Source organism: Hydra viridissima, unplaced genomic scaffold (genome assembly GCF_058129835.1).
Source record: "Hydra viridissima isolate aposymbiotic clone 2 unplaced genomic scaffold, HvirCarnegie_v1 scaffold_95, whole genome shotgun sequence".
NCBI lineage: Eukaryota > Metazoa > Cnidaria > Hydrozoa > Anthoathecata > Hydridae > Hydra > Hydra viridissima.
The window spans coordinates 16,293-43,204 of NW_028324365.1; the positions used below are offsets into that span (position 1 = coordinate 16,293).

The following is a 26,912-nucleotide window of genomic DNA, read 5'->3' on the forward strand; positions in this document are numbered from 1 at the left end:
AAGTTTAGATTATGTAGCTTGACATCACAAAACACAAAAAGGCAAGATAAAATACAAGGTAAACGTAAAATAAAATAGAAGTCAAACAAAAGTTAGGTTGCATAAATACAAAAACTGCATTGCCAAAAATAGAATTTGTTGTCTAGAAAGACCTTTTAAACTTTGTTTCTTTCGTTTTTTGACTTAGTGAATCGCGATCTGGTTTTTCTTAGGCGCGCTTGTTTCTTAGTTGTTTTTTTTGTAAAGAAACTTTATTCAGACGTTTTTTTTTACGCAACTCCTTTAACATTATTTTTAACAAAGTATTCTTTTATACGTGTTTACATTGAAATAAAACCCTTTGCGTAAATAGAGATAAATTAGAGAGCAAAAGTACATAAAAAGCCTCGCTACTTTGCAGAAGAAGAATTGGATGGCAAGATTCGTGTGCTTTCTCTTTCGTTTAAGGTACTTCTTGAATATTTTTTCAAAGAAAAGTTAGCGTAGTTTTCCCCTTTTAAGTTTAGCTTACGCAGCTTGACATCACAAAACGCAAAAACCAATAAGGCATGATAAAATACAAGATAAACGTAAAATAAAATAGAAGTGAAACAAAAGTTAGACTGCATAAAAACAAAAACAAAAAAAAAAACATAATATACTTCTATGTATGTTTACATTGATCTAAACAAAATCCTTTGTGTAAAGATATGAAAAAATAGAGAGTAAGAGTTCATAAAAAAGCCTCGCTATTTTGCTGAAGAAGAAATGGATGTCTAGATCTTTTAAAATAAGGAACTTTTTGATTTCTTTTTCCGAAAAATGGTTGGAGCAGTTTTCCTTTTTTAAATTTCACTTATGCAGTTTAACATCACAGGAAATATTATTTTGCTTTTTAACAAACTCTTAAAAACATCAGAAGTAATTCTAAATGCAACTCTATTAAAAGTTTTCACAGAATAACAAAACGACTTCTTTTTTTTTTTTTTAAAGATAAAAAAAAGTTTGAACTATCTTTAAATAAGAAATGTGAGAACAGTTTAACAGAACTTCTTGTTTATTATGTCTTTAGCGAAACAGATAAAAATATTTGCAAAAGCATAGATAAAACAAACTACACAAAAGGCCCATCTTTATTGCCAAACTGAACAAACTTATCTAAACTACATAAATGGTTTCACGATATTGCCATATTGAACAAACTTTTCTAAACTACCCTCTTTTTGAATTTTTAGCTTCATGTTTTTAATTTTGTCTTTAATATGGCTTTGGTAGGAGTACTTTTGCAAGACATGAATGAGCTTGTCACTGCTATGATTTGCCAAGATGCCAAGGTAATCTTTGTACGAGCAACTTGAGCTTACATCTGTAAACACGTCTTGCAAGATGTATGCCAACACCAAAGCTGCACATCGTGGAAAACTTCTGGTGTTGAACCATTCGTTGTGGCCAGGGCAAGCATTCAGCTCTTCAACTATTTCATCTAAAATTTTACAAACTCAAGTCATAACACAAAGTGATTAAATCAAATATTCATTTGGTTCTGAAGTAAGACAAGATTTATTCTGTTTTTTTATTTATTTTTTTTTTGTTGACCTTATTGTTTGCACTGATAGCAATAACTGGTTTTTGAAAGATTACCTAAATGGCATTGGCTAACTTCTGCTTTGTTTTCCTTTGTTCTTGGCTGAGTTGATCCTGAAATAAAATAAAACCATGTTCATTTTTCTAATTCATAAAAACCATCAACAGTTTCTAAGTGTTAGAGATGATAACAAGCTGTGCATGATTTCTAACGGTGATGTTTCTAACTTCATCATTAGAAATCGGGTAGACACAACTTTCTAAAAGTGCACTTAGCAATGATGGCTAGTTTTTGTTAACAGTTAACCATCTGAAATTGTGCAAGAAGAGGTTTGTGTTTATATATCTTTGTATAAATTAGGTTTTACATTACCGATGAGTTCTTGAGTGAAAGATGGCATTTCCAACTTGATTTTTTTTCTTCTTGGATCTTTTACTTCTAAAACATAATCAGTTTTAGTATCATTCACTTGTATAAACATTTAAGCAATCACAGAATTAGTCCTGCAACAAATACATACACACTTCTGTGTTGTTTTTTTGTTTTGTTTTGTTTTTTTTACAGCTCTAACAATAACAATAGGGCAAGGAGTTGATTTGGGCATTTTCATTTTTTGAAAGCGTGTTGAGATTTGCATAAAAATCAAAAATCAAAAATCAAAAAGAATTTACCTCTGGATGTAGAGGCAAGACTTTGGCTAAATAGGCTACCAACAGATTGAACAGCATAAGGTGAGAGCTGCTTTGCAAGAACAGTACCAGCCTGTTGGACAGGAACAGCTGAAACTGGATCAGATGAAAGAAACAAACTGGGTTTGGCCAATGTTTGCTGAAAAGCAACAAGGCTAGGAGTCAGAGGAACAGAAAAGACCTCTTTTGAAGGACAGAAAGCGACTTGCTGAGAAGGAGAAGCAGAAACAGGTTTGGCAACCACTTGCTCATTAAAGTAAACTGGAGAAAGTTTTGCATGGTGTTCAATAAAATCCGGTTCATCAGGAAATAATGTTAATGCAAGAGGAGAACAAGCTGTGCCAACAGGAACAGCTAGAGTCTGATCTACATCCATACAAACAGCTTGTTCGTTAGGAACTAGTTGTGCAAGAGCAGGGGATAGTTCAAGAACTGGACCAGCGATTGTTTGTTCAGATGGAACAGACGAAACAGGAGTTGAGGTAGGTTCACACAAGAAATCTACGGCATGGTCGTTGCTATCCTCTAAAGGAACATTGTTTTCTACAGCTGGAGAAAACGGAACCACTGTGGTACAGCTGAAAGTAGCAGCACATTCTTCAGAGTCAGAACCGGAGTCTAAATCTTCCTCAAAGATGTCCTCAACCTCATGAAAACCGTACTCCTCTGCATTAGTTTGGAGCCAGTCCATCACATCCTTCTCCTTCTTTGGTGGTCTCTCAGACTTTTCAACAGTCAAAGACTCTATGACTCCGAAGGACTGTCCGATGCCCAGGGCAAAGCGCAACTCCTCTGCAGCGTTCCACTGGGACACATAAAAGCTATCCATTGTGTTCCTGCTGTGCTTCATGTAGAGTGTAGCAAACCGCTCGCGATCTTCTTTGCTGTTGTTGGCAAAGTAAGTGGCTATCGAACCGCGAATGCAAGTGGGAGTAAGACGCTTCATGGGAATGTTTACTTGGCTTTTTCTGAAGCAGGACGTCAGGCAAGAGGAGATAGCAGAGGAACCCATCTGGTAAACAGGCACTCTAGTTGCACCGAGTGTCACACATTCGTCTTTGTTGGGTCTCATCGATGGAAAAAGGGGCCTGTAGCAGTCGCTCAACTCCAAAACAGTCTTGGTGTCTGCAGCCATGTAGTGAGAGTCGTTGACAAGAAGGTCTCTGTATCTCAGCAAATAAATATCGATCAACACTTTCAAGTCGTTCGGCACTAGAATGTTTTTGGCTCCGTACTTGTATGCTGTTTTGTAGCGCTCTTGCACAATGCAATATCCACACTCACTCTTCTCAGCAGCCATGTAGTCTCTAATGTTTAAAAGAGCAATGTTAGATTTTCTTAAACTGTTAATTACAGTGACAGAGAGCAGAAGATGGTTTCGTAGAGACACAGCATTGTCTCTAGTCGGTGTAAGAGACGGCTTTCTAATCGATTCCACTAACTGTCTTACGTATGCAGACTTGCCATATTCGTTCAGCAAACTGACATTGATGATGTTGATGCATTTTTTGCTTTTCACAAGGCTCCTCCTCAAAGAACGAAAGGGCCTCAGCACTTTTTGTAACTCCTCCACCTTGCAGCGCAAACGTCGGATGGCCTCATGAGAAAGTCCGAAATAGACATTCCTGGCTTCACTGAAACGAAACAGGAGACAAAGGTAGACAAGGCGGTTGTACAACGTGTGACAAGACATGGCTTTTGTTTGGTCAAGTTCACTCAGCTTGGAATTGAGCTGAATGTTTTTAAAGTGCATGGAAAAGTATCTATCCTCCAAAACGTTGGAATTGGTGAGAGCGTTCGGGTGCAGCGTCAGCGTGCTGTCACAACATGTCAATATTTCAACAACTGCATTTTTGTAGATCTTTGCTTGTGACAAAGTGTTGTTGTTGGCTACCACAAGCCACTTTTCAAAATCTCTGAAGAGCTCATCTGCTGACTGGTAATAAAAGTGAAAAGCATCTTTGTCCAGCTGAAACAAGAGTCTCTTATCTTCTGTCAAGACGGAGGAGTTGGAAACCAAGTGCTTTAAGGAATTAAAATCAGAGTCTAGGACGGATTCGGTGTTCAGCTCTTTGTTTTCTACAGAGGTGCAGTGGTTTGCAGAAGGAGCCTCGGACGAACCAGCAACTGATGAGGGCAAGCTTAAAAGAGGATCAGAGGAAAGAACCGGAGAAGAAAAAGAGGAGGAAGGCCCAGGAGCAGAGGATGCAGAGCCTGATGCAGACGCTTGTTCAGCTACTGGCTTAATACCAAAGAAGGCAGGTCGAATAAATTGAGGGACATAGAGCTTGTCGTTGTCGTATCGCTTTGCCTCTGCAATCTTTTGTTTGATCGTCTTGGAATCGTAGAAATGAGTCTCTTTCAAGTGTATGTCCAGTCGGTCGTAATACTTCCAACATTGCAAACAGGGGTAAGGTTTTGGACAGCCGGACTTGCGTTCGAGACGAGCATGCTGAAACTTCCTGACCATTGCAGAGTAAAAGATGGAAGCTTCATCCAAAGTCCAAGAATGATCTTTTTTAGTCAAGTGTCTTTTAATGCTTGTGGAGGAATGTTTGCACAAAGGCATCGGACAGCTAACAGCGTACCTCTTCTTGGTACCATAGAAAGGTACAACCCTGTTTACGGAGCCACACGCTGCAACTAATGCGGCCCTGACTTTGTTTTTGAGCTTTAAGTCTCTCTGTTCTTGTGACTGCCTTCTTTTCTTTTTTTTCGCTTTAGAGTTCGGAGAAGGGGCAACAACAGTGTTGTTTTCTTGTGAAGAAGACATGTTCAGGTGTTTGTTTGCAACGGTTTATGCTAAAAAAAAGAAGACAGTTAGTGAGAGTGTTTTTCTTCTGCCTGCATCCTGGAATCCTGGAATGTTTACAACTGCAGGGAAGAGCTGTGTTTTTTCGAATCCTCTGCAAAAGAGAAAAAAGAAAGAAAAGAGAGCAACAAGAAGAAACAAAGTTTCCACTAGCAAATGAAAAAGAATGAGAGCAACTAGCATTACATGCATGGTGGCAGCAGTGATTGCTATTATGAGAAGGAGAATGAGAAAAAAAAAAAAAAAAAAGAAACAAATAAATAAAGAGATGGAGTTTGAGAGGATCTCGCAACCATATGACTCAAAGAAAGAAACTGTGTTGAAAAAAGGCAAGAGAGGGCAAATAGAACTTGCTAACAAGGACAAATGACAGACATAACTACAACAGTAACAACTCTCATTGCAAGCATAATAACAACAGCATCAGCATCACTGACTCAGAGAGTGTTGACATAACAAAAAAGAAAACAAAAGTACAAGCCAAGTGGGGGAACATTAACAAACACTCATTGCAACTATAACAACAACAACAACAACAGCAACAGCATCACTGACTCAGAGGGTATTGATAAAAAAAAACAAGCAAAACAAAAACAAACAAAAAAACAAATAAAAAAACAAAACAAGCAAATTGGGTGAACAGTAACAACTCTCATTGCAAGCATAATAACAACAACAGCATCAGCATCAGCATCACTGACTCAGAGAGTGTTGACAAAATAAAATAGACAATAAGCAAGCAAAGTGGGTGAACAGTAACAACTCTCACTGCAAGCATAATAACAACAACAGCATCAGCATCAGCATCACTGACTCAGAGAGTGTTGATAAAATAAAACAGATTATAAACAAACAAAGTGGGTGAACAGTAACAGCTCTCATTGAAAGCATAATAACAACAACAGCATCACTAACTCAGAGGATATATAAAAAAACAAACAAACAAACAAACAAAACAAAAACAAAAAAAAAACAAGCAAAGTGGCTGAACAGTAACAGCTATCATTGCAAGTAAAATAACAACAACAGCATCAGCAACATCATCACTGACTCAGAGAGTGGTGATAAAATAAAACAGATTAAAAAACAAGCAAAGTGGCTAAACAGTAACAACTATAAATACAAGTAAAATGACAAAAGCAGCAACAGCATCACTAACTCGCAGGGTGTTGATAAAAAAAAAAGCAACAAACAAATAAAGCAAGCAAAGTGGGTGAACATTAACACTCATTGCAACTATAATAACACCAACAGCAACAGCATCAGTGACTCAAAGGGTGTTGATAAACAAAAACAAAGGCACAAACAAAACAAGCAGAGTGGGTGAACATTAACAACACTTATTGCAAGCATAATAACAACAACAGCATCAGCATCACTGACTCAGAGAGTGTTGATAAAATAAAATAGATTATAAACATGCCAAGTTTGTGAACATTAACAAACACTCATTGCAACTATAACAACGACTACAGCAACAGCATCACTTACTCAGAGAGTGTTGAGAAAAAAAACAACAAAAAAAACAAAAACAAAACAAAACAGAAAACAGAAGTACAAGCCAAGGGGGGGGGGAACATTAACAAACACTCATTGCAACTATAACAACAACAACAGCAACAGCATCACTTACTCAGAGGATATTGATAAAAAAAACAAACAAACAAACAAACAAAACAAGCAAAGTGGCTGAACAGTAACAGCTATCATTGCAAGTAAAATAACAACAACAGCATCAGCAACATCATCACTGACTCAGAGAGTGGTGATAAAATAAAACAGATTAAAAAACAAGCAAAGTGGCTGAACAGTAACAACTATAAATACAAGTAAAATGACAAAAGCAGCAACAGCATCACTAACTCGCAGGGTGTTGATAAAAAAAAAAGCAACAAACAAATAAAGCAAGCAAAGTGGGTGAACATTAACACTCATTGCAACTATAATAACACCAACAGCAACAGCATCAGTGACTCAAAGGGTGTTGATAAACAAAAACAAAAGCACAAACAAAACAAGCAAAGTGGGTGAACATTAGCAACACTTATTGCAAGCACAATAACAACAACAGCATCAGCATCACTGACTCAGAGAGTGTTGATAAAACAAAATAGATTATAAACAAGCCAAGTTGGTGAACATTAACAAACACTCATTGCAACTGTAATAAGAACAACAGCAACAGCATCACTGACACAAAGGGTGTTGATAAACAAAAACAAAAACACAAGCAAAGTGGGTGAACATTAACAACACTCATTGCAACTATAACAACAACAACAGCAACAGCATCACTGGCTCAAAGGGTGTTGATAAAATAAAGAAATAAAAACAAAACAAGCAAAGTGGGTGAACAGTAACAACTCCCATTGCAAGCATAATAACGACAACAGCAACAGCAACACCATCACTGACTCAGAGAGTGTTGATAAAATAAAATAGATTATAAACAAGCCAAGTTGGTGAACATTAACAAACACTCATTGCAACTATAACAACGACTACAGCAACAGCATCACTTACTCAGAGAGTGTTGAGAAAAAAAAAACAAAAACAAAAAAAAAACAAAACAAAACAGAAAACAAAAGTACAAGCCAAGTGGGGGAACATTAACAAACACTCATTGCAACTGTAACAACAACAACAGCAACAGCATCACTTACTCAGAGAGTGTTTATAAATAAAACAAAAAACAAAAACAAGAAACAAAAATACAAGCCAAGTGGGTGATTACTAACAGCGCTAACAGCAGCAACAACAGTGTCTTTAGAAACAACAAACAAGTACAACAGCAACAACTGCTTTTACAGAGTATAACAATAACAACAACATGGCACTAACAACAACAAAAGGGTTGGAATAAAAACCTGTAGGCAAAAGGAGAGCTGCATTCAGACAAGATCGATTACAAAGAGGCTCTTCTTTAGGACAGAGGAGAAACTGCTTTTGAGGGACAGAGGGACTTTTGTTGTTGTGGTTGTTGTTGTTGTTGTGCAGAAACCAACAAACTTTTATTGAACCGAATATAACCGAATATAACCGAAAGTCTTGTTTGCTTCTGTTTTGTGCCATCAAGAAGGGAAAACAAAACATCACAAAACAAACGAAGCAAACGAAACAAACAAACAAACAAACGAACGAAACAAACAAAAAAAAAAAAAAATTAAAAAAATTAACAAACAAACAAACAAACAAACAAGCAAACAAACAAAAACAAATAAGAAAAACAGAAAACGCAGTACCGAAACCTCGCCATTTTTTATCCTTCCTCAAGCTTTCTCTGGGCGCCAAAGACCGAGAAAGTTGAGCAAACGTGACGTTGAGGGGGGGGAGGGGGGTACTTAAGGACAGCAGACCGACCAATGGCACGCTTAGGAGAGACCCACGTGAATGCTACATTTTCTTTCTATGTACGCTGAATCCGCTCAAAGTCTGGAATTTCCAGCATTCACGTGTCATCACTCCAGCCACCAGATTGGCCCACACTTTGCACACTTTCAAGACTAGAAACTCACTTGTGCTCAATTTGAGCAAAAAAAAAAAAAAACTAAGTCTCGCATGGCGACAACTTTTCCAAAAGCAAACAAAGGCAAACGAAGGCAAACGAAGAAAAAACAAAAACAAATAAACAAAAACAAAACCGAATAGGGAGAGAGAGAGTGAGTCGACTCATTTCTTTCGACTGCCTTAAACGAGAAGTCTAAAACGTTTAAAAGTTGAAAACTAAGTTTTTTAAATGAACTGCACCGAAAAAACTTTACGACAGTTTAGCTGGTTAAAAACGCAGAGGAAAATATTTTATAAAATTTAAGCGTTCTAAAGATGTCCATTTTTGTTTTTGTTTTTTTTATTTTGGTTTGTTTCTGGCTTGTTTCTTTCTTTAAATTCTAGCGATCGAGCATATTTGAACGGTTTCATCAACCTGTCGGCGCACGTGCTCGAGAGCTAGAACTTTGATTGCTTTTGTTGTTGAGAATTGAGAATGTCCGAGCAGGTTTTTTTATCGATTTCATCGCTTGTGGCGAGGCAAAAATCAAAACGCTTTTTGGACGAAAGAAAAGAGATTAAAAGGAAAAAAGAGAAGAAAAAAAAAACAAAAAAATAGGTTATGTGTTATGAACATTTATTTTCTCACGCGATGACGTCTAGTTTTGTTAGAGTAATTAAAATATGGTATCAAGTTTGTAATTTCTATCTTATTTTTAGTTACGGATAATTGCCAATTATGTCACGTTTAGTATACACAACGCTGTTTTCTTAATAGCAATATGATACAAACAAGTTATAAAAAAAAAAGCGTTCGCTCGATCTTCCTTAGTCAGTTGAACAAAAAGAAATTTTCACAACATATGATTGATTTGGTTGTCCTAGCAAGCTGTTTTAGCAAACGACTAGAGGTTGCAACTGTTGTTCATTGAAAACGAAAAATCTAGCGTCAGCAAGAAATTTTTGAATACATAATGTACACAAAAGTGGCACTTACAAATGAAAATGTAAAAAAAAACTGTTTACCTTGATGCCAGACTCGCAGAGATGTTGTCGCTCGTTGCTATCGACTGCGAACAGCTTTGTTGTTTTTCGAAGTGCCTCTTCATTCTACTTATAGCCGAAGTTTTGGCTTCGAAAAAAAATACGAACGTCGTTAAGCTCAACGAGCTGCTTTAATTGTTGTTCGTGCGAAAACGAAATGCTTAAAACGGATAAAAGTGTTGGCGTAATTACACTTTTCGACCGCGATGCAGTTTGTCAACTCTAGCGTACTTTTTTGGCTCGTGGAGCAAAAGCCTCATGATAATAGCAAAGGCTTAAAATGTCTTAACATGTCAGCAAAGGCTTAATATGCTTAATAAACTGTGGTTAAGCTTTTGCGGTGCAGTTCATTTACAACTTAATTTGCAACTTGCTGGCACAAGCAAACGTTTATGACTTCTCGTTTAAGACAGTTGAGCGAAATCAGTCGACTCACTCATTCTCCCTTTTCTGTTTTGTTTTTGTTTTGTTTTTTTGTTTTTGTTTTTGTTTTTGTTTGTTTTTTTTTTTTCTTTGTTTGTCTTTTGTTTAAAATGTAAAAAACTCGAAAGGAAAGTTGTTGCTTTGTTTGCTTATTGAAAGTTTTCGCCAGTTGCAAGACTTAGTTTTGTTTTTGTTTACTTATTAAAATATCGAGGAAAATATTTGAGGACATCGCATTCTAATGGTGCCTTTATAACAACATCTAACGATTTAACGTTTAATGTTGTGCTCAAAAAAAAAATTCCTTTTATATCTCTCAATGGTCTCCAACGATAAAACTGCCGACCAATCGCAACGATTAAACAGCCAACCAATGGCAGCTCAATGGTCTCCAAACAAGAGACTGCCGACCAATGGCAGCTCAGTGGTTTGAGAAGTGAGATCATTCGATTTCCTTTTATTATCTCCAGTTTGAACTAGTGCTTGGCTTGTGGTGCAGAAACTAAAACTTCCCGTTTTTGTATTTTGTTTTGAATTTCTTTGCTTTGAGCTTTTTAATCGATCGATAGCTTTAGGAGAAAAGAAGAAACCCCTCTGACGAAGTCTTGGCTTTTTTAAAAACGCTCAAATTTTGGCAAACAAATCTCATACGAAACGCTACTTTGATGTCAAGCTTTCGTTACTCCCTACTCCCTTCTAGCGGAGGGCGGCAAAAAGGTGTTGCATCCTAGAGCTAAAAGTGAGGAGGGAAGCAAGTTTTTTTTTCGTTTTGTTTGCTTTTTTATGTTTTTTGTTTTTTTGAGGGGGGAGAGTTAGAGGGTAAGGGGGTTAGGATTAGAGGGGGTTGGGGTTACGGTTTGGAAACCTGGGGACGAGGATATCAAGCAGGAGTTTAGTGTTAAGGTTAAAGGGCCCACGAGGGGCGTCCTTCAATTGTAAAATGCCTTTAGACGCACGTGTCTAGTCGTCTCGTTGCATCGACCTAGAGGAGTTTTCTGATAGATCTTGCGCTTTGGGCTCAGTTAATCGGTCTGTATCCATTGTAAACACGGTGTCTGCCGTTAGAAAATCGTTAACCAGGCGTTTGTGAGCTTTAACAACCATCCCTTTGAGTTTAAAACGAACGTTTCTTCAAAAGCCACTCGAGATGGAGGTACTCACGGAGGTTTGTTACGGTAACAACCCTGTGGTTTGCCATCTTCTTTCTTTCCGCAGCGTCGCAAACGCATCGGCCGGTCTCTTAGGTGACGAAAAAACGTCTGATCTCTCGACTGGAATGCTTAACGTACTAAGATTAGTAGAGTTAGTACTAAGAGTTGCATCTGGCCGCCGTAATTTTCTTCGATGATGTCTTGAAAATTTCGTGACGTCGTTTTCAAACCTCTAGGGTCGATTTTAACCTTCGACCTTAAAGTCGATTTTAGCCTTCGGTGTGGCTCTGTACAACTTTTGCGGTGAAAAAGCTTGCGCGGAGTCTACAGTTGTATTTAGCCGACAGACGCTGGCAACGCAGAAACAGAATGACTCTTGGGCGGCGCAAACCGAGCGTTCAGCAAATTTCTAGCATTTTACGTCAAAGCGGACAATCTGCACGACAAATAAAGCTAACTTTCTCGTTGCAACAGTTAGTCACTGGATCGTTGGACGAGTGTGTACAGCTGTTTTGCGTCGAAAGCCGACCGGTGGTCGGATGCGACTCTTCTTTTCATTCGAAAATCAGAACCTGGCCATCAGTCGTGTATCACCATCGAATGCTTAATGTAGTGATTTCTCGAAACGACAAAAGCTTGTAAAACAAACAGCTTCGCTGTACTGTTGCCTAATATGTTAACGGATGGCCAGGAACAACCTTGGTCTGTAATGAATGAGTTCGTTTTTCCATTCGAGGCACTAATTACTGCAGTTTTAAAAGTCACCTAAAGTATAAGCTCATCTCTCCATTCAAGAAAAACAAGCATCAGAGTTTCGGAAAGTTTGCATGCACGACACCACCATCGATGATACTTAAACAAACAGAAAATGAATTGCAAAACAGAACCACTGAATTGCAAAACATAACAACGGACAGCTTGTAAAATGCATGGTGATGAGCTTCTTCAATCCAATCAAGGAACCAAGCATCACAGTTTCGGCAATGGTGCATGTGCAAATCAGCAAACTGTGATACTTAATCAAACAACTTCACTGTTTTGCTTAGTTTAAGAACGGATGGCTAAGAACAACCTCGTTAGTGAGTATGAAGTCATCTCTTCATTCCAGGAATTAATAATCAGAGTTTTAGAAGTCTCTTACGTGCGATACTACTATCAACGGTACTTAATCAAACAGCCTCTCAGAATGGCCTAGTTTGAGAACGGAAGGCTAGGAACAACCTTAGTAGTGAGTCATCAGTTCAACTTTTCATTCAAGGAATTAAGCATCTAAAATCTGAAAAATAAAAAGAAGAGCTCTTTGTTAGAAGTTCTTATTTTTATTTTTCCTCAACTTCTATTTCTTTTCTTTTTTTACTTTTTTTTTTTTAATGATAGTTTTTCTTTTTTTTTATCTATTTTGTTCGTTTAAATTAATACAACAGGCGTTTTAGGTCGTTTCTGTAACATTATTTAACACTTTAAATTGTAATAAATATTTGAACAGAAGAAAATCCCTTTCGTAACGTTAAAATGTCATAAGAACATTTCATCTTTACCAAATACGCTTGTAAAAATAGTTTCACTTTTAAAGTTTGTTGTATATGTCTTTTAATTTAGTGAATCGCAATTTGGATTTTCTTAGGCGCACATCTACTTTAGTTGCTTTTTCTTAAAGAAAGGTCACCAGAGTTTTCTTACACAGCCCCTGCAGCATAATCTTTAACAAAATACTCTTTTGAAAAGTTTTACATTGAAATAAACAAAAGCCATTTGCGTAAGTAGAGATAACTTAGAGAATAAAAAGTGCATAAACGCCTCGCTACTTTGATGAAGAAGAAACGGATGACTAAATGCAACTTTTTAATTTCGTGTGCTATCTCTTTCGATTAAGGTACTTTTTGAATATTTTTTCAAAGAAATGTTAGCGTAGTTTTCCTTTTTTAAATTTAAATCATGTTTAAAGGTAGTTTTTGAATGTTTTTTCAAAGAAATGTTAGCGTAGTTTTCATCTATTAAATTTAAATCATGTTTAAAGGTAGTTTTTGAATGTTTTTTCAAAGAAATGTTAGCGTAGTTTTCATCTATTAAATCTAAATCATGTTTAAAGGTAGTTTTCGAATATTTTTTCAAAGAATTGTTAGCGTAGTTTTCCTCTTTTAGATCTAGCTTATGTTTAAGGTAGTTTTTGAGTATTTTTTCAAAGAAAAGTTAGCGTAGTTTTCCTCTTTTAGATCTAGCTTATGTTTAAGGTAGTTTTTGAGTATTTTTTCAAAGAAAAGTTAGCGTAGTTTTCCTCTTTTAGATCTAGCTTATGTTTAAGGTAGTTTTTAAATATTTTTTTAAAGAAAAGTTAGCATAGTTTTCCTCTTTTGGATATAGCTTATGTTTAAGGTAGTTTTTAAATATTTTTTTTAAAGAAAAGTTAGCGTAGTTTTCCTCCTTTAGATCTAGCTTATAATTCAGGTAGTTTTTGAATATTTTTTCAAATAAAAATTAGCAAAGTATAGTTTATTTAGCATGACATCACAAAATACTAAACTCAAAAAGGCAAGATAAAGTATAAGATAAACGTAAAATAAGATATAGATGAAACAAATGTTAGGCTGCATAAAATCAAAAACTGCATTGCCTATCATAAACACAAATGTCTAGTGAGAGCTTTTAAAGGTCGTTCTTTTCGTCTTTTAATTTGGTGAATCGCGATTTGAATTTTCTAAGGCGCACATGTCTTTCAGTTGCTTTTTTCTTAAGGAAAGGTCGCCAGAGTTTTTTTACGCAGCTCCTGCAGCATAATCTTTAACAAAATACTCTTTTGTATATCATTACATAGAAATAAACAAAAACCATATGCGTAAACAGAGATAAATTAGAACGCAAAAGTGCATAAAAAGCCTCGCTACTTTGCTATAGAAGAAGTGGATGACTAGATACAACTTTGTAAATTCGTGCACTACCTCAATGGATTAAGGTATTTTTCGAAAGTTTTTTAAAAGCATAAATAGCGTAGTCTTCCTCTTTTAAATCTAGCTTATGTCTAAGGCAGTTTTTGAATAGATTTTCAAAGAAAGGTTAGCGTACTTTTCCACTTTTAAGTTTAGCTTATGTAGCTTGACAAAACAACACACAAAAAGACAAGATAAAGTATCAGATAAACGTAAAATAAAATATAAATGAAACTAAAGTTAGGCTGCATAAAAAACAAACAACTTAATAATCTACTAGACATGTTTAAGTTGAATTAAGTAAAGTCCTTTGCGCAAATTTGGGTAAATAAGAGAGTAAAAATCCATAAAAAGAAGAAGCGGATGAGTAGATACAATTTTTTAAATTTGTGTGCTATCTCTATTGAATAAGGTAGTTTTCGAGAGTTTTTTCAAAGCAAAATTAGCGTAGTGTTCCTCTTTTAAATCTAGATTATCTCAAAAATAGATTTCGAATAGTTTTTCAAAGAAAGGTTAGCGCAGCTTTCCTCTTTTAACATTAGCTTATGTAGCTTGACATCACAGAACACAAAAAGATAAAATAAAATATAAGACAAACGTAAAATGAAAAATAGATGTAGCTAAAGTTAGGCAGCATAAAAAACCAACAACATAATAATCTACTAGGCATGTTTAAATTGAATTAAATAAAATCCTTTGCGCAAAAATAGGTATGTTAGAGAGTAAAAGCGCATAGAAAGCCTCGCTACTTTGCTGTGAAAGAAGTGGATGACTAGATACAACTTTTTAAAATCCTGTGCTATCTCTATCGATTAAGGTAGTTTTCGAAAGATTTTTCAAAGCAAAAATAGCGTAGTCTTTCTCTTTTAAATCTAGATTATGTCTAAGGTAGTTTTTGAACAGCTTTTCAAAGAAAGGTTAGCGTAGCTTTCCTCTTTTAAGTTTAGCTTATGTAGCTTGACATCACAAAACACAAAATTCAAAAAGACAAAATAAAATATAAGATAAACGTAAAATAAAATATAGATGAAGCTAAAGTTAGACTGCATAAAAAAACAACAACGTAATAACCTACTAGAATCTAATAAAACCCTATGCACAAATGTAGGTATGTTAGAGAGTAAAAGTGCATAAAAAGCCTCGCTACTTTGTTTAAGGTAGTTTTTGAATAGTTTTTCAAAGAAAGCTTAGCGTAGTTTTCCTCTTTAAAGTTTGGCTTATGTAGCTTGACATCACAAAACACAAAACACTAAAAGGAAAGGTAATATAAAAGTTAATCGTAAAATAAAATGTAGGTGAAATAAATGTTAGGCTGCATAAAAGAAAAAAAAAATCGTAACATAATAATCTTCTATATATGTTTGGATTGAATTAAATGAATTCCTTTGCGTAAATATAAGCAAACTAGTGAGAAAAAGTGCATAAAGAGCCTCGCTACTTTGCTGCAGAAGTAGTGGATGACTATATGCAATTTTTTAAAATCGTGTGCTATCTCTATCGATTAAGGTAGTTTTCGAAAGTTTTTTCAAAGTAAAAATAGTGTAGTTTTCCTCTTTTAAATCTAGCTTTTGTCTAGGGTAGTTTATGAATAGATTTTCAAAGAAAGGTTAGCGTAGCATTCCACTTTTAAGTTTAGCTTAAGTTGCTTGGCATCACAAAACTCAAAACTCAAAAAGAAAAGATAAAATATATGATAAACCTAAAACATAATATAGATGAAACTAAAGTTAGGCTGCATAAAAAACCAACAACATAATAATCTACTAGGCATGTTTAAATTGAATTAAATAAAATCCTTTGCGCAAATGTAGGTATGTTAGAGAGTAAAAGTGCATGAAAAGCCTCGCTACTTTGTTAAAGGTAGTTTTTGAATAGTTTTTCAAAGCAAGTTTAGCGTAGTTTTCCTCTTTTATGTTTAGACTATGTAGCTTGACATCACAGAACACAAAGCTCAAAAAGGCAAGATAAAATATAAGTTAATCGTAAAATATAGATGTAACAAAGTTTAGACTGCATAAAAAACCAACAACATAATAATCTACTAGGCATGTTTAAGTTGAATTAAATAATGTCCTTTGCGCAAATATAGGAAAGTTAGAGTAAAAATCCATAAAAAGCCTCGATACTTTGCTGAAGAAGAAGATGACTATATGCAACTTTTTAAAATTGTGAGCTATCTATATCGATTTAGGTCCTTTTTGAGTACTTTTTCAAAGAAAAGTTAGCGCAGTTTTCCCCTTTTAAGATTAGATTATGAAGCTTGACATAACAAAACACAAAACTAACAAAGGCAAGATAAAATATAAGGTAAACGCAATATAATGTATAGATGAAACTAAAGTTAGGCTGCATAAAACAAACGGGTAACAATACTCTTCTATGTATGTTTACATTGAGTTAAATAAAATCCTTTGCGCAAATATAGGTATGTTAGAGAATAAAAGTGCATAAAAAGCCTCAGTACTTTGCTGTAGAAGAAGTGGATGAGTAGATACAATTTTTTAAATTTGTGTGCTATCTCTATCGAATAAGTTAGTTTTCGAGAGTTTTTTCAAAGCAAAATTAGCGTAGTGTTCCTCTTTTAAATCTAGATTATCTCAAAAATAGATTTCGAATAGTTTTTCAAAGAAAGGTTAGCGCAGCTTTCCTCTTTTAACATTAGCTTATGTAGCTTGACATCACAGAACACAAAAAGATAAAATAAAATATAAGACAAACGTAAAATGAAAAATAGATGTAGCTAAAGTTAGGCTGCATAAAAAACCAACAACATAATAATCTACTAGGCATGTTTAAATTGAATTAAATAAAATCCTTTGCGCAAAAATAGGTATGTTAGAGAGTAAAAGCGCATAAAAAGCCTCGCTACTTTGTTAAAGGTAGTTTTTGAATAGTTTTTCAAAGACAGGTTAGCGTAAATTTCCTCTTTAAAGTTTAGCTTATGTAGCTTGACATCACAAAATATAAAACTCAAAAAGACAAGATAAAATATAAGATAAACGCAAAATAAAATATAGATGAAACTAAAGTTAGGCTGCATACAAAACCAACAACATAATATTCTACTAGTTATGTTTAAATTGAATTAAATAAAATCCTTTACGCAAATATAGGTAAGTTAGAGAGTAAAAGTGCATAAAAAGCTTTACTTTGCTGAAGAAGAAGATGAATAGATGCAACTTTTTAAATTCGTGAGCTATCTCTATCGGTGTAAGGTAGTTTTTGAACAATTTTTCAAAGAAAAGTTAGCCTAGTTTTCTTCTTTTAAGTTTAAATTATGTAGCTTGACATCACAAAATACAAAACTCAAAAAGACAAGATAAAATATAAGATAAACGCAAAATAAAATATAGATGAAACTAAAGTTAGGCTGCATACAAAACCAACAACATAATATTCTACTAGAAAAGTTAGCCTAGTTTCCTTCTTTTAAGTTTAGATTATGTAGCTTGACATCACAAAACACAAAAAGGCAAGATAAAATACAAGGTAAACGTAAAATAAAATAGAAGTCAAACAAAAGTTAGGTTGCATAAATACAAAAACTGCATTGCCAAAAATAGAATTTGTTGTCTAGAAAGACCTTTTAAACTTTGTTTCTTTCGTTTTTTGACTTAGTGAATCGCGATCTGGTTTTTCTTAGGCGCGCTTGTTTCTTAGTTGTTTTTTTTGTAAAGAAACTTTATTCAGACGTTTTTTTTTACGCAACTCCTTTAACATTATTTTTAACAAAGTATTCTTTTATACGTGTTTACATTGAAATAAAACCCTTTGCGTAAATAGAGATAAATTAGAGAGCAAAAGTACATAAAAAGCCTCGCTACTTTGCAGAAGAAGAATTGGATGGCAAGATTCGTGTGCTTTCTCTTTCGTTTAAGGTACTTCTTGAATATTTTTTCAAAGAAAAGTTAGCGTAGTTTTCCCCTTTTAAGTTTAGCTTACGCAGCTTGACATCACAAAACGCAAAAACCAATAAGGCATGATAAAATACAAGATAAACGTAAAATAAAATAGAAGTGAAACAAAAGTTAGACTGCATAAAAACAAAAACAAAAAAAAAAACATAATATACTTCTATGTATGTTTACATTGATCTAAACAAAATCCTTTGTGTAAAGATATGAAAAAATAGAGAGTAAGAGTTCATAAAAAAGCCTCGCTATTTTGCTGAAGAAGAAATGGATGTCTAGATCTTTTAAAATAAGGAACTTTTTGATTTCTTTTTCCGAAAAATGGTTGGAGCAGTTTTCCTTTTTTAAATTTCACTTATGCAGTTTAACATCACAGGAAATATTATTTTGCTTTTTAACAAACTCTTAAAAACATCAGAAGTAATTCTAAATGCAACTCTATTAAAAGTTTTCACAGAATAACAAAACGACTTCTTTTTTTTTTTTTTAAAGATAAAAAAAAGTTTGAACTATCTTTAAATAAGAAATGTGAGAACAGTTTAACAGAACTTCTTGTTTATTATGTCTTTAGCGAAACAGATAAAAATATTTGCAAAAGCATAGATAAAACAAACTACACAAAAGGCCCATCTTTATTGCCAAACTGAACAAACTTATCTAAACTACATAAATGGTTTCACGATATTGCCATATTGAACAAACTTTTCTAAACTACCCTCTTTTTGAATTTTTAGCTTCATGTTTTTAATTTTGTCTTTAATATGGCTTTGGTAGGAGTACTTTTGCAAGACATGAATGAGCTTGTCACTGCTATGATTTGCCAAGATGCCAAGGTAATCTTTGTACGAGCAACTTGAGCTTACATCTGTAAACACGTCTTGCAAGATGTATGCCAACACCAAAGCTGCACATCGTGGAAAACTTCTGGTGTTGAACCATTCGTTGTGGCCAGGGCAAGCATTCAGCTCTTCAACTATTTCATCTAAAATTTTACAAACTCAAGTCATAACACAAAGTGATTAAATCAAATATTCATTTGGTTCTGAAGTAAGACAAGATTTATTCTGTTTTTTTATTTATTTTTTTTTTGTTGACCTTATTGTTTGCACTGATAGCAATAACTGGTTTTTGAAAGATTACCTAAATGGCATTGGCTAACTTCTGCTTTGTTTTCCTTTGTTCTTGGCTGAGTTGATCCTGAAATAAAATAAAACCATGTTCATTTTTCTAATTCATAAAAACCATCAACAGTTTCTAAGTGTTAGAGATGATAACAAGCTGTGCATGATTTCTAACGGTGATGTTTCTAACTTCATCATTAGAAATCGGGTAGACACAACTTTCTAAAAGTGCACTTAGCAATGATGGCTAGTTTTTGTTAACAGTTAACCATCTGAAATTGTGCAAGAAGAGGTTTGTGTTTATATATCTTTGTATAAATTAGGTTTTACATTACCGATGAGTTCTTGAGTGAAAGATGGCATTTCCAACTTGATTTTTTTTCTTCTTGGATCTTTTACTTCTAAAACATAATCAGTTTTAGTATCATTCACTTGTATAAACATTTAAGCAATCACAGAATTAGTCCTGCAACAAATACATACACACTTCTGTGTTGTTTTTTTGTTTTGTTTTGTTTTTTTTACAGCTCTAACAATAACAATAGGGCAAGGAGTTGATTTGGGCATTTTCATTTTTTGAAAGCGTGTTGAGATTTGCATAAAAATCAAAAATCAAAAATCAAAAAGAATTTACCTCTGGATGTAGAGGCAAGACTTTGGCTAAATAGGCTACCAACAGATTGAACAGCATAAGGTGAGAGCTGCTTTGCAAGAACAGTACCAGCCTGTTGGACAGGAACAGCTGAAACTGGATCAGATGAAAGAAACAAACTGGGTTTGGCCAATGTTTGCTGAAAAGCAACAAGGCTAGGAGTCAGAGGAACAGAAAAGACCTCTTTTGAAGGACAGAAAGCGACTTGCTGAGAAGGAGAAGCAGAAACAGGTTTGGCAACCACTTGCTCATTAAAGTAAACTGGAGAAAGTTTTGCATGGTGTTCAATAAAATCCGGTTCATCAGGAAATAATGTTAATGCAAGAGGAGAACAAGCTGTGCCAACAGGAACAGCTAGAGTCTGATCTACATCCATACAAACAGCTTGTTCGTTAGGAACTAGTTGTGCAAGAGCAGGGGATAGTTCAAGAACTGGACCAGCGATTGTTTGTTCAGATGGAACAGACGAAACAGGAGTTGAGGTAGGTTCACACAAGAAATCTACGGCATGGTCGTTGCTATCCTCTAAAGGAACATTGTTTTCTACAGCTGGAGAAAACGGAACCACTGTGGTACAGCTGAAAGTAGCAGCACATTCTTCAGAGTCAGAACCGGAGTCTAAATCTTCCTCAAAGATGTCCTCAACCTCATGAAAACCGTACTCCTCTGCATTAGTTTGGAGCCAGTCCATCACATCCTTCTCCTTCTTTGGTGGTCTCTCAGACTTTTCAACAGTCAAAGACTCTATGACTCCGAAGGACTGTCCGATGCCCAGGGCAAAGCGCAACTCCTCTGCAGCGTTCCACTGGGACACATAAAAGCTATCCATTGTGTTCCTGCTGTGCTTCATGTAGAGTGTAGCAAACCGCTCGCGATCTTCTTTGCTGTTGTTGGCAAAGTAAGTGGCTATCGAACCGCGAATGCAAGTGGGAGTAAGACGCTTCATGGGAATGTTTACTTGGCTTTTTCTGAAGCAGGACGTCAGGCAAGAGGAGATAGCAGAGGAACCCATCTGGTAAACAGGCACTCTAGTTGCACCGAGTGTCACACATTCGTCTTTGTTGGGTCTCATCGATGGAAAAAGGGGCCTGTAGCAGTCGCTCAACTCCAAAACAGTCTTGGTGTCTGCAGCCATGTAGTGAGAGTCGTTGACAAGAAGGTCTCTGTATCTCAGCAAATAAATATCGATCAACACTTTCAAGTCGTTCGGCACTAGAATGTTTTTGGCTCCGTACTTGTATGCTGTTTTGTAGCGCTCTTGCACAATGCAATATCCACACTCACTCTTCTCAGCAGCCATGTAGTCTCTAATGTTTAAAAGAGCAATGTTAGATTTTCTTAAACTGTTAATTACAGTGACAGAGAGCAGAAGATGGTTTCGTAGAGACACAGCATTGTCTCTAGTCGGTGTAAGAGACGGCTTTCTAATCGATTCCACTAACTGTCTTACGTATGCAGACTTGCCATATTCGTTCAGCAAACTGACATTGATGATGTTGATGCATTTTTTGCTTTTCACAAGGCTCCTCCTCAAAGAACGAAAGGGCCTCAGCACTTTTTGTAACTCCTCCACCTTGCAGCGCAAACGTCGGATGGCCTCATGAGAAAGTCCGAAATAGACATTCCTGGCTTCACTGAAACGAAACAGGAGACAAAGGTAGACAAGGCGGTTGTACAACGTGTGACAAGACATGGCTTTTGTTTGGTCAAGTTCACTCAGCTTGGAATTGAGCTGAATGTTTTTAAAGTGCATGGAAAAGTATCTATCCTCCAAAACGTTGGAATTGGTGAGAGCGTTCGGGTGCAGCGTCAGCGTGCTGTCACAACATGTCAATATTTCAACAACTGCATTTTTGTAGATCTTTGCTTGTGACAAAGTGTTGTTGTTGGCTACCACAAGCCACTTTTCAAAATCTCTGAAGAGCTCATCTGCTGACTGGTAATAAAAGTGAAAAGCATCTTTGTCCAGCTGAAACAAGAGTCTCTTATCTTCTGTCAAGACGGAGGAGTTGGAAACCAAGTGCTTTAAGGAATTAAAATCAGAGTCTAGGACGGATTCGGTGTTCAGCTCTTTGTTTTCTACAGAGGTGCAGTGGTTTGCAGAAGGAGCCTCGGACGAACCAGCAACTGATGAGGGCAAGCTTAAAAGAGGATCAGAGGAAAGAACCGGAGAAGAAAAAGAGGAGGAAGGCCCAGGAGCAGAGGATGCAGAGCCTGATGCAGACGCTTGTTCAGCTACTGGCTTAATACCAAAGAAGGCAGGTCGAATAAATTGAGGGACATAGAGCTTGTCGTTGTCGTATCGCTTTGCCTCTGCAATCTTTTGTTTGATCGTCTTGGAATCGTAGAAATGAGTCTCTTTCAAGTGTATGTCCAGTCGGTCGTAATACTTCCAACATTGCAAACAGGGGTAAGGTTTTGGACAGCCGGACTTGCGTTCGAGACGAGCATGCTGAAACTTCCTGACCATTGCAGAGTAAAAGATGGAAGCTTCATCCAAAGTCCAAGAATGATCTTTTTTAGTCAAGTGTCTTTTAATGCTTGTGGAGGAATGTTTGCACAAAGGCATCGGACAGCTAACAGCGTACCTCTTCTTGGTACCATAGAAAGGTACAACCCTGTTTACGGAGCCACACGCTGCAACTAATGCGGCCCTGACTTTGTTTTTGAGCTTTAAGTCTCTCTGTTCTTGTGACTGCCTTCTTTTCTTTTTTTTCGCTTTAGAGTTCGGAGAAGGGGCAACAACAGTGTTGTTTTCTTGTGAAGAAGACATGTTCAGGTGTTTGTTTGCAACGGTTTATGCTAAAAAAAAGAAGACAGTTAGTGAGAGTGTTTTTCTTCTGCCTGCATCCTGGAATCCTGGAATGTTTACAACTGCAGGGAAGAGCTGTGTTTTTTCGAATCCTCTGCAAAAGAGAAAAAAGAAAGAAAAGAGAGCAACAAGAAGAAACAAAGTTTCCACTAGCAAATGAAAAAGAATGAGAGCAACTAGCATTACATGCATGGTGGCAGCAGTGATTGCTATTATGAGAAGGAGAATGAGAAAAAAAAAAAAAAAAAAGAAACAAATAAATAAAGAGATGGAGTTTGAGAGGATCTCGCAACCATATGACTCAAAGAAAGAAACTGTGTTGAAAAAAGGCAAGAGAGGGCAAATAGAACTTGCTAACAAGGACAAATGACAGACATAACTACAACAGTAACAACTCTCATTGCAAGCATAATAACAACAGCATCAGCATCACTGACTCAGAGAGTGTTGACATAACAAAAAAGAAAACAAAAGTACAAGCCAAGTGGGGGAACATTAACAAACACTCATTGCAACTATAACAACAACAACAACAACAGCAACAGCATCACTGACTCAGAGGGTATTGATAAAAAAAAACAAGCAAAACAAAAACAAACAAAAAAACAAATAAAAAAACAAAACAAGCAAATTGGGTGAACAGTAACAACTCTCATTGCAAGCATAATAACAACAACAGCATCAGCATCAGCATCACTGACTCAGAGAGTGTTGACAAAATAAAATAGACAATAAGCAAGCAAAGTGGGTGAACAGTAACAACTCTCACTGCAAGCATAATAACAACAACAGCATCAGCATCAGCATCACTGACTCAGAGAGTGTTGATAAAATAAAACAGATTATAAACAAACAAAGTGGGTGAACAGTAACAGCTCTCATTGAAAGCATAATAACAACAACAGCATCACTAACTCAGAGGATATATAAAAAAACAAACAAACAAACAAACAAAACAAAAACAAAAAAAAAACAAGCAAAGTGGCTGAACAGTAACAGCTATCATTGCAAGTAAAATAACAACAACAGCATCAGCAACATCATCACTGACTCAGAGAGTGGTGATAAAATAAAACAGATTAAAAAACAAGCAAAGTGGCTAAACAGTAACAACTATAAATACAAGTAAAATGACAAAAGCAGCAACAGCATCACTAACTCGCAGGGTGTTGATAAAAAAAAAAGCAACAAACAAATAAAGCAAGCAAAGTGGGTGAACATTAACACTCATTGCAACTATAATAACACCAACAGCAACAGCATCAGTGACTCAAAGGGTGTTGATAAACAAAAACAAAGGCACAAACAAAACAAGCAGAGTGGGTGAACATTAACAACACTTATTGCAAGCATAATAACAACAACAGCATCAGCATCACTGACTCAGAGAGTGTTGATAAAATAAAATAGATTATAAACATGCCAAGTTTGTGAACATTAACAAACACTCATTGCAACTATAACAACGACTACAGCAACAGCATCACTTACTCAGAGAGTGTTGAGAAAAAAAACAACAAAAAAAACAAAAACAAAACAAAACAGAAAACAGAAGTACAAGCCAAGGGGGGGGGGAACATTAACAAACACTCATTGCAACTATAACAACAACAACAGCAACAGCATCACTTACTCAGAGGATATTGATAAAAAAAACAAACAAACAAACAAACAAAACAAGCAAAGTGGCTGAACAGTAACAGCTATCATTGCAAGTAAAATAACAACAACAGCATCAGCAACATCATCACTGACTCAGAGAGTGGTGATAAAATAAAACAGATTAAAAAACAAGCAAAGTGGCTGAACAGTAACAACTATAAATACAAGTAAAATGACAAAAGCAGCAACAGCATCACTAACTCGCAGGGTGTTGATAAAAAAAAAAGCAACAAACAAATAAAGCAAGCAAAGTGGGTGAACATTAACACTCATTGCAACTATAATAACACCAACAGCAACAGCATCAGTGACTCAAAGGGTGTTGATAAACAAAAACAAAAGCACAAACAAAACAAGCAAAGTGGGTGAACATTAGCAACACTTATTGCAAGCACAATAACAACAACAGCATCAGCATCACTGACTCAGAGAGTGTTGATAAAACAAAATAGATTATAAACAAGCCAAGTTGGTGAACATTAACAAACACTCATTGCAACTGTAATAAGAACAACAGCAACAGCATCACTGACACAAAGGGTGTTGATAAACAAAAACAAAAACACAAGCAAAGTGGGTGAACATTAACAACACTCATTGCAACTATAACAACAACAACAGCAACAGCATCACTGGCTCAAAGGGTGTTGATAAAATAAAGAAATAAAAACAAAACAAGCAAAGTGGGTGAACAGTAACAACTCCCATTGCAAGCATAATAACGACAACAGCAACAGCAACACCATCACTGACTCAGAGAGTGTTGATAAAATAAAATAGATTATAAACAAGCCAAGTTGGTGAACATTAACAAACACTCATTGCAACTATAACAACGACTACAGCAACAGCATCACTTACTCAGAGAGTGTTGAGAAAAAAAAAACAAAAACAAAAAAAAAACAAAACAAAACAGAAAACAAAAGTACAAGCCAAGTGGGGGAACATTAACAAACACTCATTGCAACTGTAACAACAACAACAGCAACAGCATCACTTACTCAGAGAGTGTTTATAAATAAAACAAAAAACAAAAACAAGAAACAAAAATACAAGCCAAGTGGGTGATTACTAACAGCGCTAACAGCAGCAACAACAGTGTCTTTAGAAACAACAAACAAGTACAACAGCAACAACTGCTTTTACAGAGTATAACAATAACAACAACATGGCACTAACAACAACAAAAGGGTTGGAATAAAAACCTGTAGGCAAAAGGAGAGCTGCATTCAGACAAGATCGATTACAAAGAGGCTCTTCTTTAGGACAGAGGAGAAACTGCTTTTGAGGGACAGAGGGACTTTTGTTGTTGTGGTTGTTGTTGTTGTTGTGCAGAAACCAACAAACTTTTATTGAACCGAATATAACCGAATATAACCGAAAGTCTTGTTTGCTTCTGTTTTGTGCCATCAAGAAGGGAAAACAAAACATCACAAAACAAACGAAGCAAACGAAACAAACAAACAAACAAACGAACGAAACAAACAAAAAAAAAAAAAAATTAAAAAAATTAACAAACAAACAAACAAACAAACAAGCAAACAAACAAAAACAAATAAGAAAAACAGAAAACGCAGTACCGAAACCTCGCCATTTTTTATCCTTCCTCAAGCTTTCTCTGGGCGCCAAAGACCGAGAAAGTTGAGCAAACGTGACGTTGAGGGGGGGGAGGGGGGTACTTAAGGACAGCAGACCGACCAATGGCACGCTTAGGAGAGACCCACGTGAATGCTACATTTTCTTTCTATGTACGCTGAATCCGCTCAAAGTCTGGAATTTCCAGCATTCACGTGTCATCACTCCAGCCACCAGATTGGCCCACACTTTGCACACTTTCAAGACTAGAAACTCACTTGTGCTCAATTTGAGCAAAAAAAAAAAAAAACTAAGTCTCGCATGGCGACAACTTTTCCAAAAGCAAACAAAGGCAAACGAAGGCAAACGAAGAAAAAACAAAAACAAATAAACAAAAACAAAACCGAATAGGGAGAGAGAGAGTGAGTCGACTCATTTCTTTCGACTGCCTTAAACGAGAAGTCTAAAACGTTTAAAAGTTGAAAACTAAGTTTTTTAAATGAACTGCACCGAAAAAACTTTACGACAGTTTAGCTGGTTAAAAACGCAGAGGAAAATATTTTATAAAATTTAAGCGTTCTAAAGATGTCCATTTTTGTTTTTGTTTTTTTTATTTTGGTTTGTTTCTGGCTTGTTTCTTTCTTTAAATTCTAGCGATCGAGCATATTTGAACGGTTTCATCAACCTGTCGGCGCACGTGCTCGAGAGCTAGAACTTTGATTGCTTTTGTTGTTGAGAATTGAGAATGTCCGAGCAGGTTTTTTTATCGATTTCATCGCTTGTGGCGAGGCAAAAATCAAAACGCTTTTTGGACGAAAGAAAAGAGATTAAAAGGAAAAAAGAGAAGAAAAAAAAAACAAAAAAATAGGTTATGTGTTATGAACATTTATTTTCTCACGCGATGACGTCTAGTTTTGTTAGAGTAATTAAAATATGGTATCAAGTTTGTAATTTCTATCTTATTTTTAGTTACGGATAATTGCCAATTATGTCACGTTTAGTATACACAACGCTGTTTTCTTAATAGCAATATGATACAAACAAGTTATAAAAAAAAAAGCGTTCGCTCGATCTTCCTTAGTCAGT

General features: G+C 35.7%; 2 protein-coding genes and 1 long non-coding RNA gene across 6 annotated transcripts; 1 reads left to right on the top strand and 2 right to left on the bottom strand.

The window, feature by feature from the left end:
• The first annotated feature begins 350 nt into the window (after positions 1-350).
• Positions 351-4,416, top strand: LOC149875944 (uncharacterized). Its single transcript, XR_016448975.1, has 2 exons — positions 351-447; positions 1,255-4,416. It is a non-coding gene; the product is annotated as an uncharacterized LOC149875944 (long non-coding RNA).
• LOC149875945 (uncharacterized) lies at positions 1,095-8,361 on the bottom strand. Of its 2 annotated transcripts, XM_090075983.1 has the most exons (5): positions 8,308-8,361; positions 2,236-5,055; positions 1,937-2,002; positions 1,621-1,677; positions 1,095-1,462 (listed from the first exon to the last, which is right to left on the bottom strand). In XM_090075983.1, exons 2-5 carry the CDS (start codon positions 5,024-5,026, stop codon positions 1,143-1,145), a joined length of 3,234 nt encoding a protein of 1,077 aa, XP_089932109.1. In that variant the 5' UTR covers positions 5,027-5,055; positions 8,308-8,361; the 3' UTR covers positions 1,095-1,142. The 2 variants fall into 2 exon arrangements, with proteins under 2 accessions (XP_089932109.1, XP_089932110.1); XM_090075984.1 differs by lacking the exon at positions 8,308-8,361 and having other exon boundaries at positions 2,236-5,929.
• A 10,257-nt stretch (positions 8,362-18,618) lies between these two features.
• Positions 18,619-25,907, bottom strand: LOC149875946 (uncharacterized). Of its 3 annotated transcripts, none has more exons than XM_090075985.1 (5): positions 25,832-25,907; positions 19,760-22,579; positions 19,461-19,526; positions 19,145-19,201; positions 18,619-18,986 (listed from the first exon to the last, which is right to left on the bottom strand). In XM_090075985.1, exons 2-5 carry the CDS (start codon positions 22,548-22,550, stop codon positions 18,667-18,669), a joined length of 3,234 nt encoding a protein of 1,077 aa, XP_089932111.1. In that variant the 5' UTR covers positions 22,551-22,579; positions 25,832-25,907; the 3' UTR covers positions 18,619-18,666. The 3 variants fall into 3 exon arrangements, with proteins under 3 accessions (XP_089932111.1, XP_089932113.1, XP_089932112.1); XM_090075987.1 differs by having other exon boundaries at positions 25,838-25,904; XM_090075986.1 differs by lacking the exon at positions 25,832-25,907 and having other exon boundaries at positions 19,760-25,391.
• Positions 25,908-26,912: the final 1,005 nt, after the last annotated feature.

What these genes read in the sequence shown, in the direction of transcription:
- LOC149875945 (XM_090075983.1), bottom strand. Translation starts at nt 5,026, where the DNA reads ATGTCTTCTTCACAAGAAAACAACACTGTTGTTGCCCCTTCTCCGAAC. An exon ending in TTTCACTCAAGAACTCATCG is followed by an intron (nt 1,678 to 1,936) that starts GTAATGTAAAAC and finishes ATTTTATTTCAG; the next exon opens with GATCAACTCAGCCAAGAACA. An exon ending in AGTTAGCCAATGCCATTTAG is followed by an intron (nt 1,463 to 1,620) that starts GTAATCTTTCAA and finishes GTAAAATTTTAG; the next exon opens with ATGAAATAGTTGAAGAGCTG.
- LOC149875946 (XM_090075985.1), bottom strand. Translation starts at nt 22,550, where the DNA reads ATGTCTTCTTCACAAGAAAACAACACTGTTGTTGCCCCTTCTCCGAAC. An exon ending in TCTTGCCTCTACATCCAGAG is followed by an intron (nt 19,527 to 19,759) that starts GTAAATTCTTTT and finishes ATTATGTTTTAG; the next exon opens with AAGTAAAAGATCCAAGAAGA. An exon ending in AGTTAGCCAATGCCATTTAG is followed by an intron (nt 18,987 to 19,144) that starts GTAATCTTTCAA and finishes GTAAAATTTTAG; the next exon opens with ATGAAATAGTTGAAGAGCTG.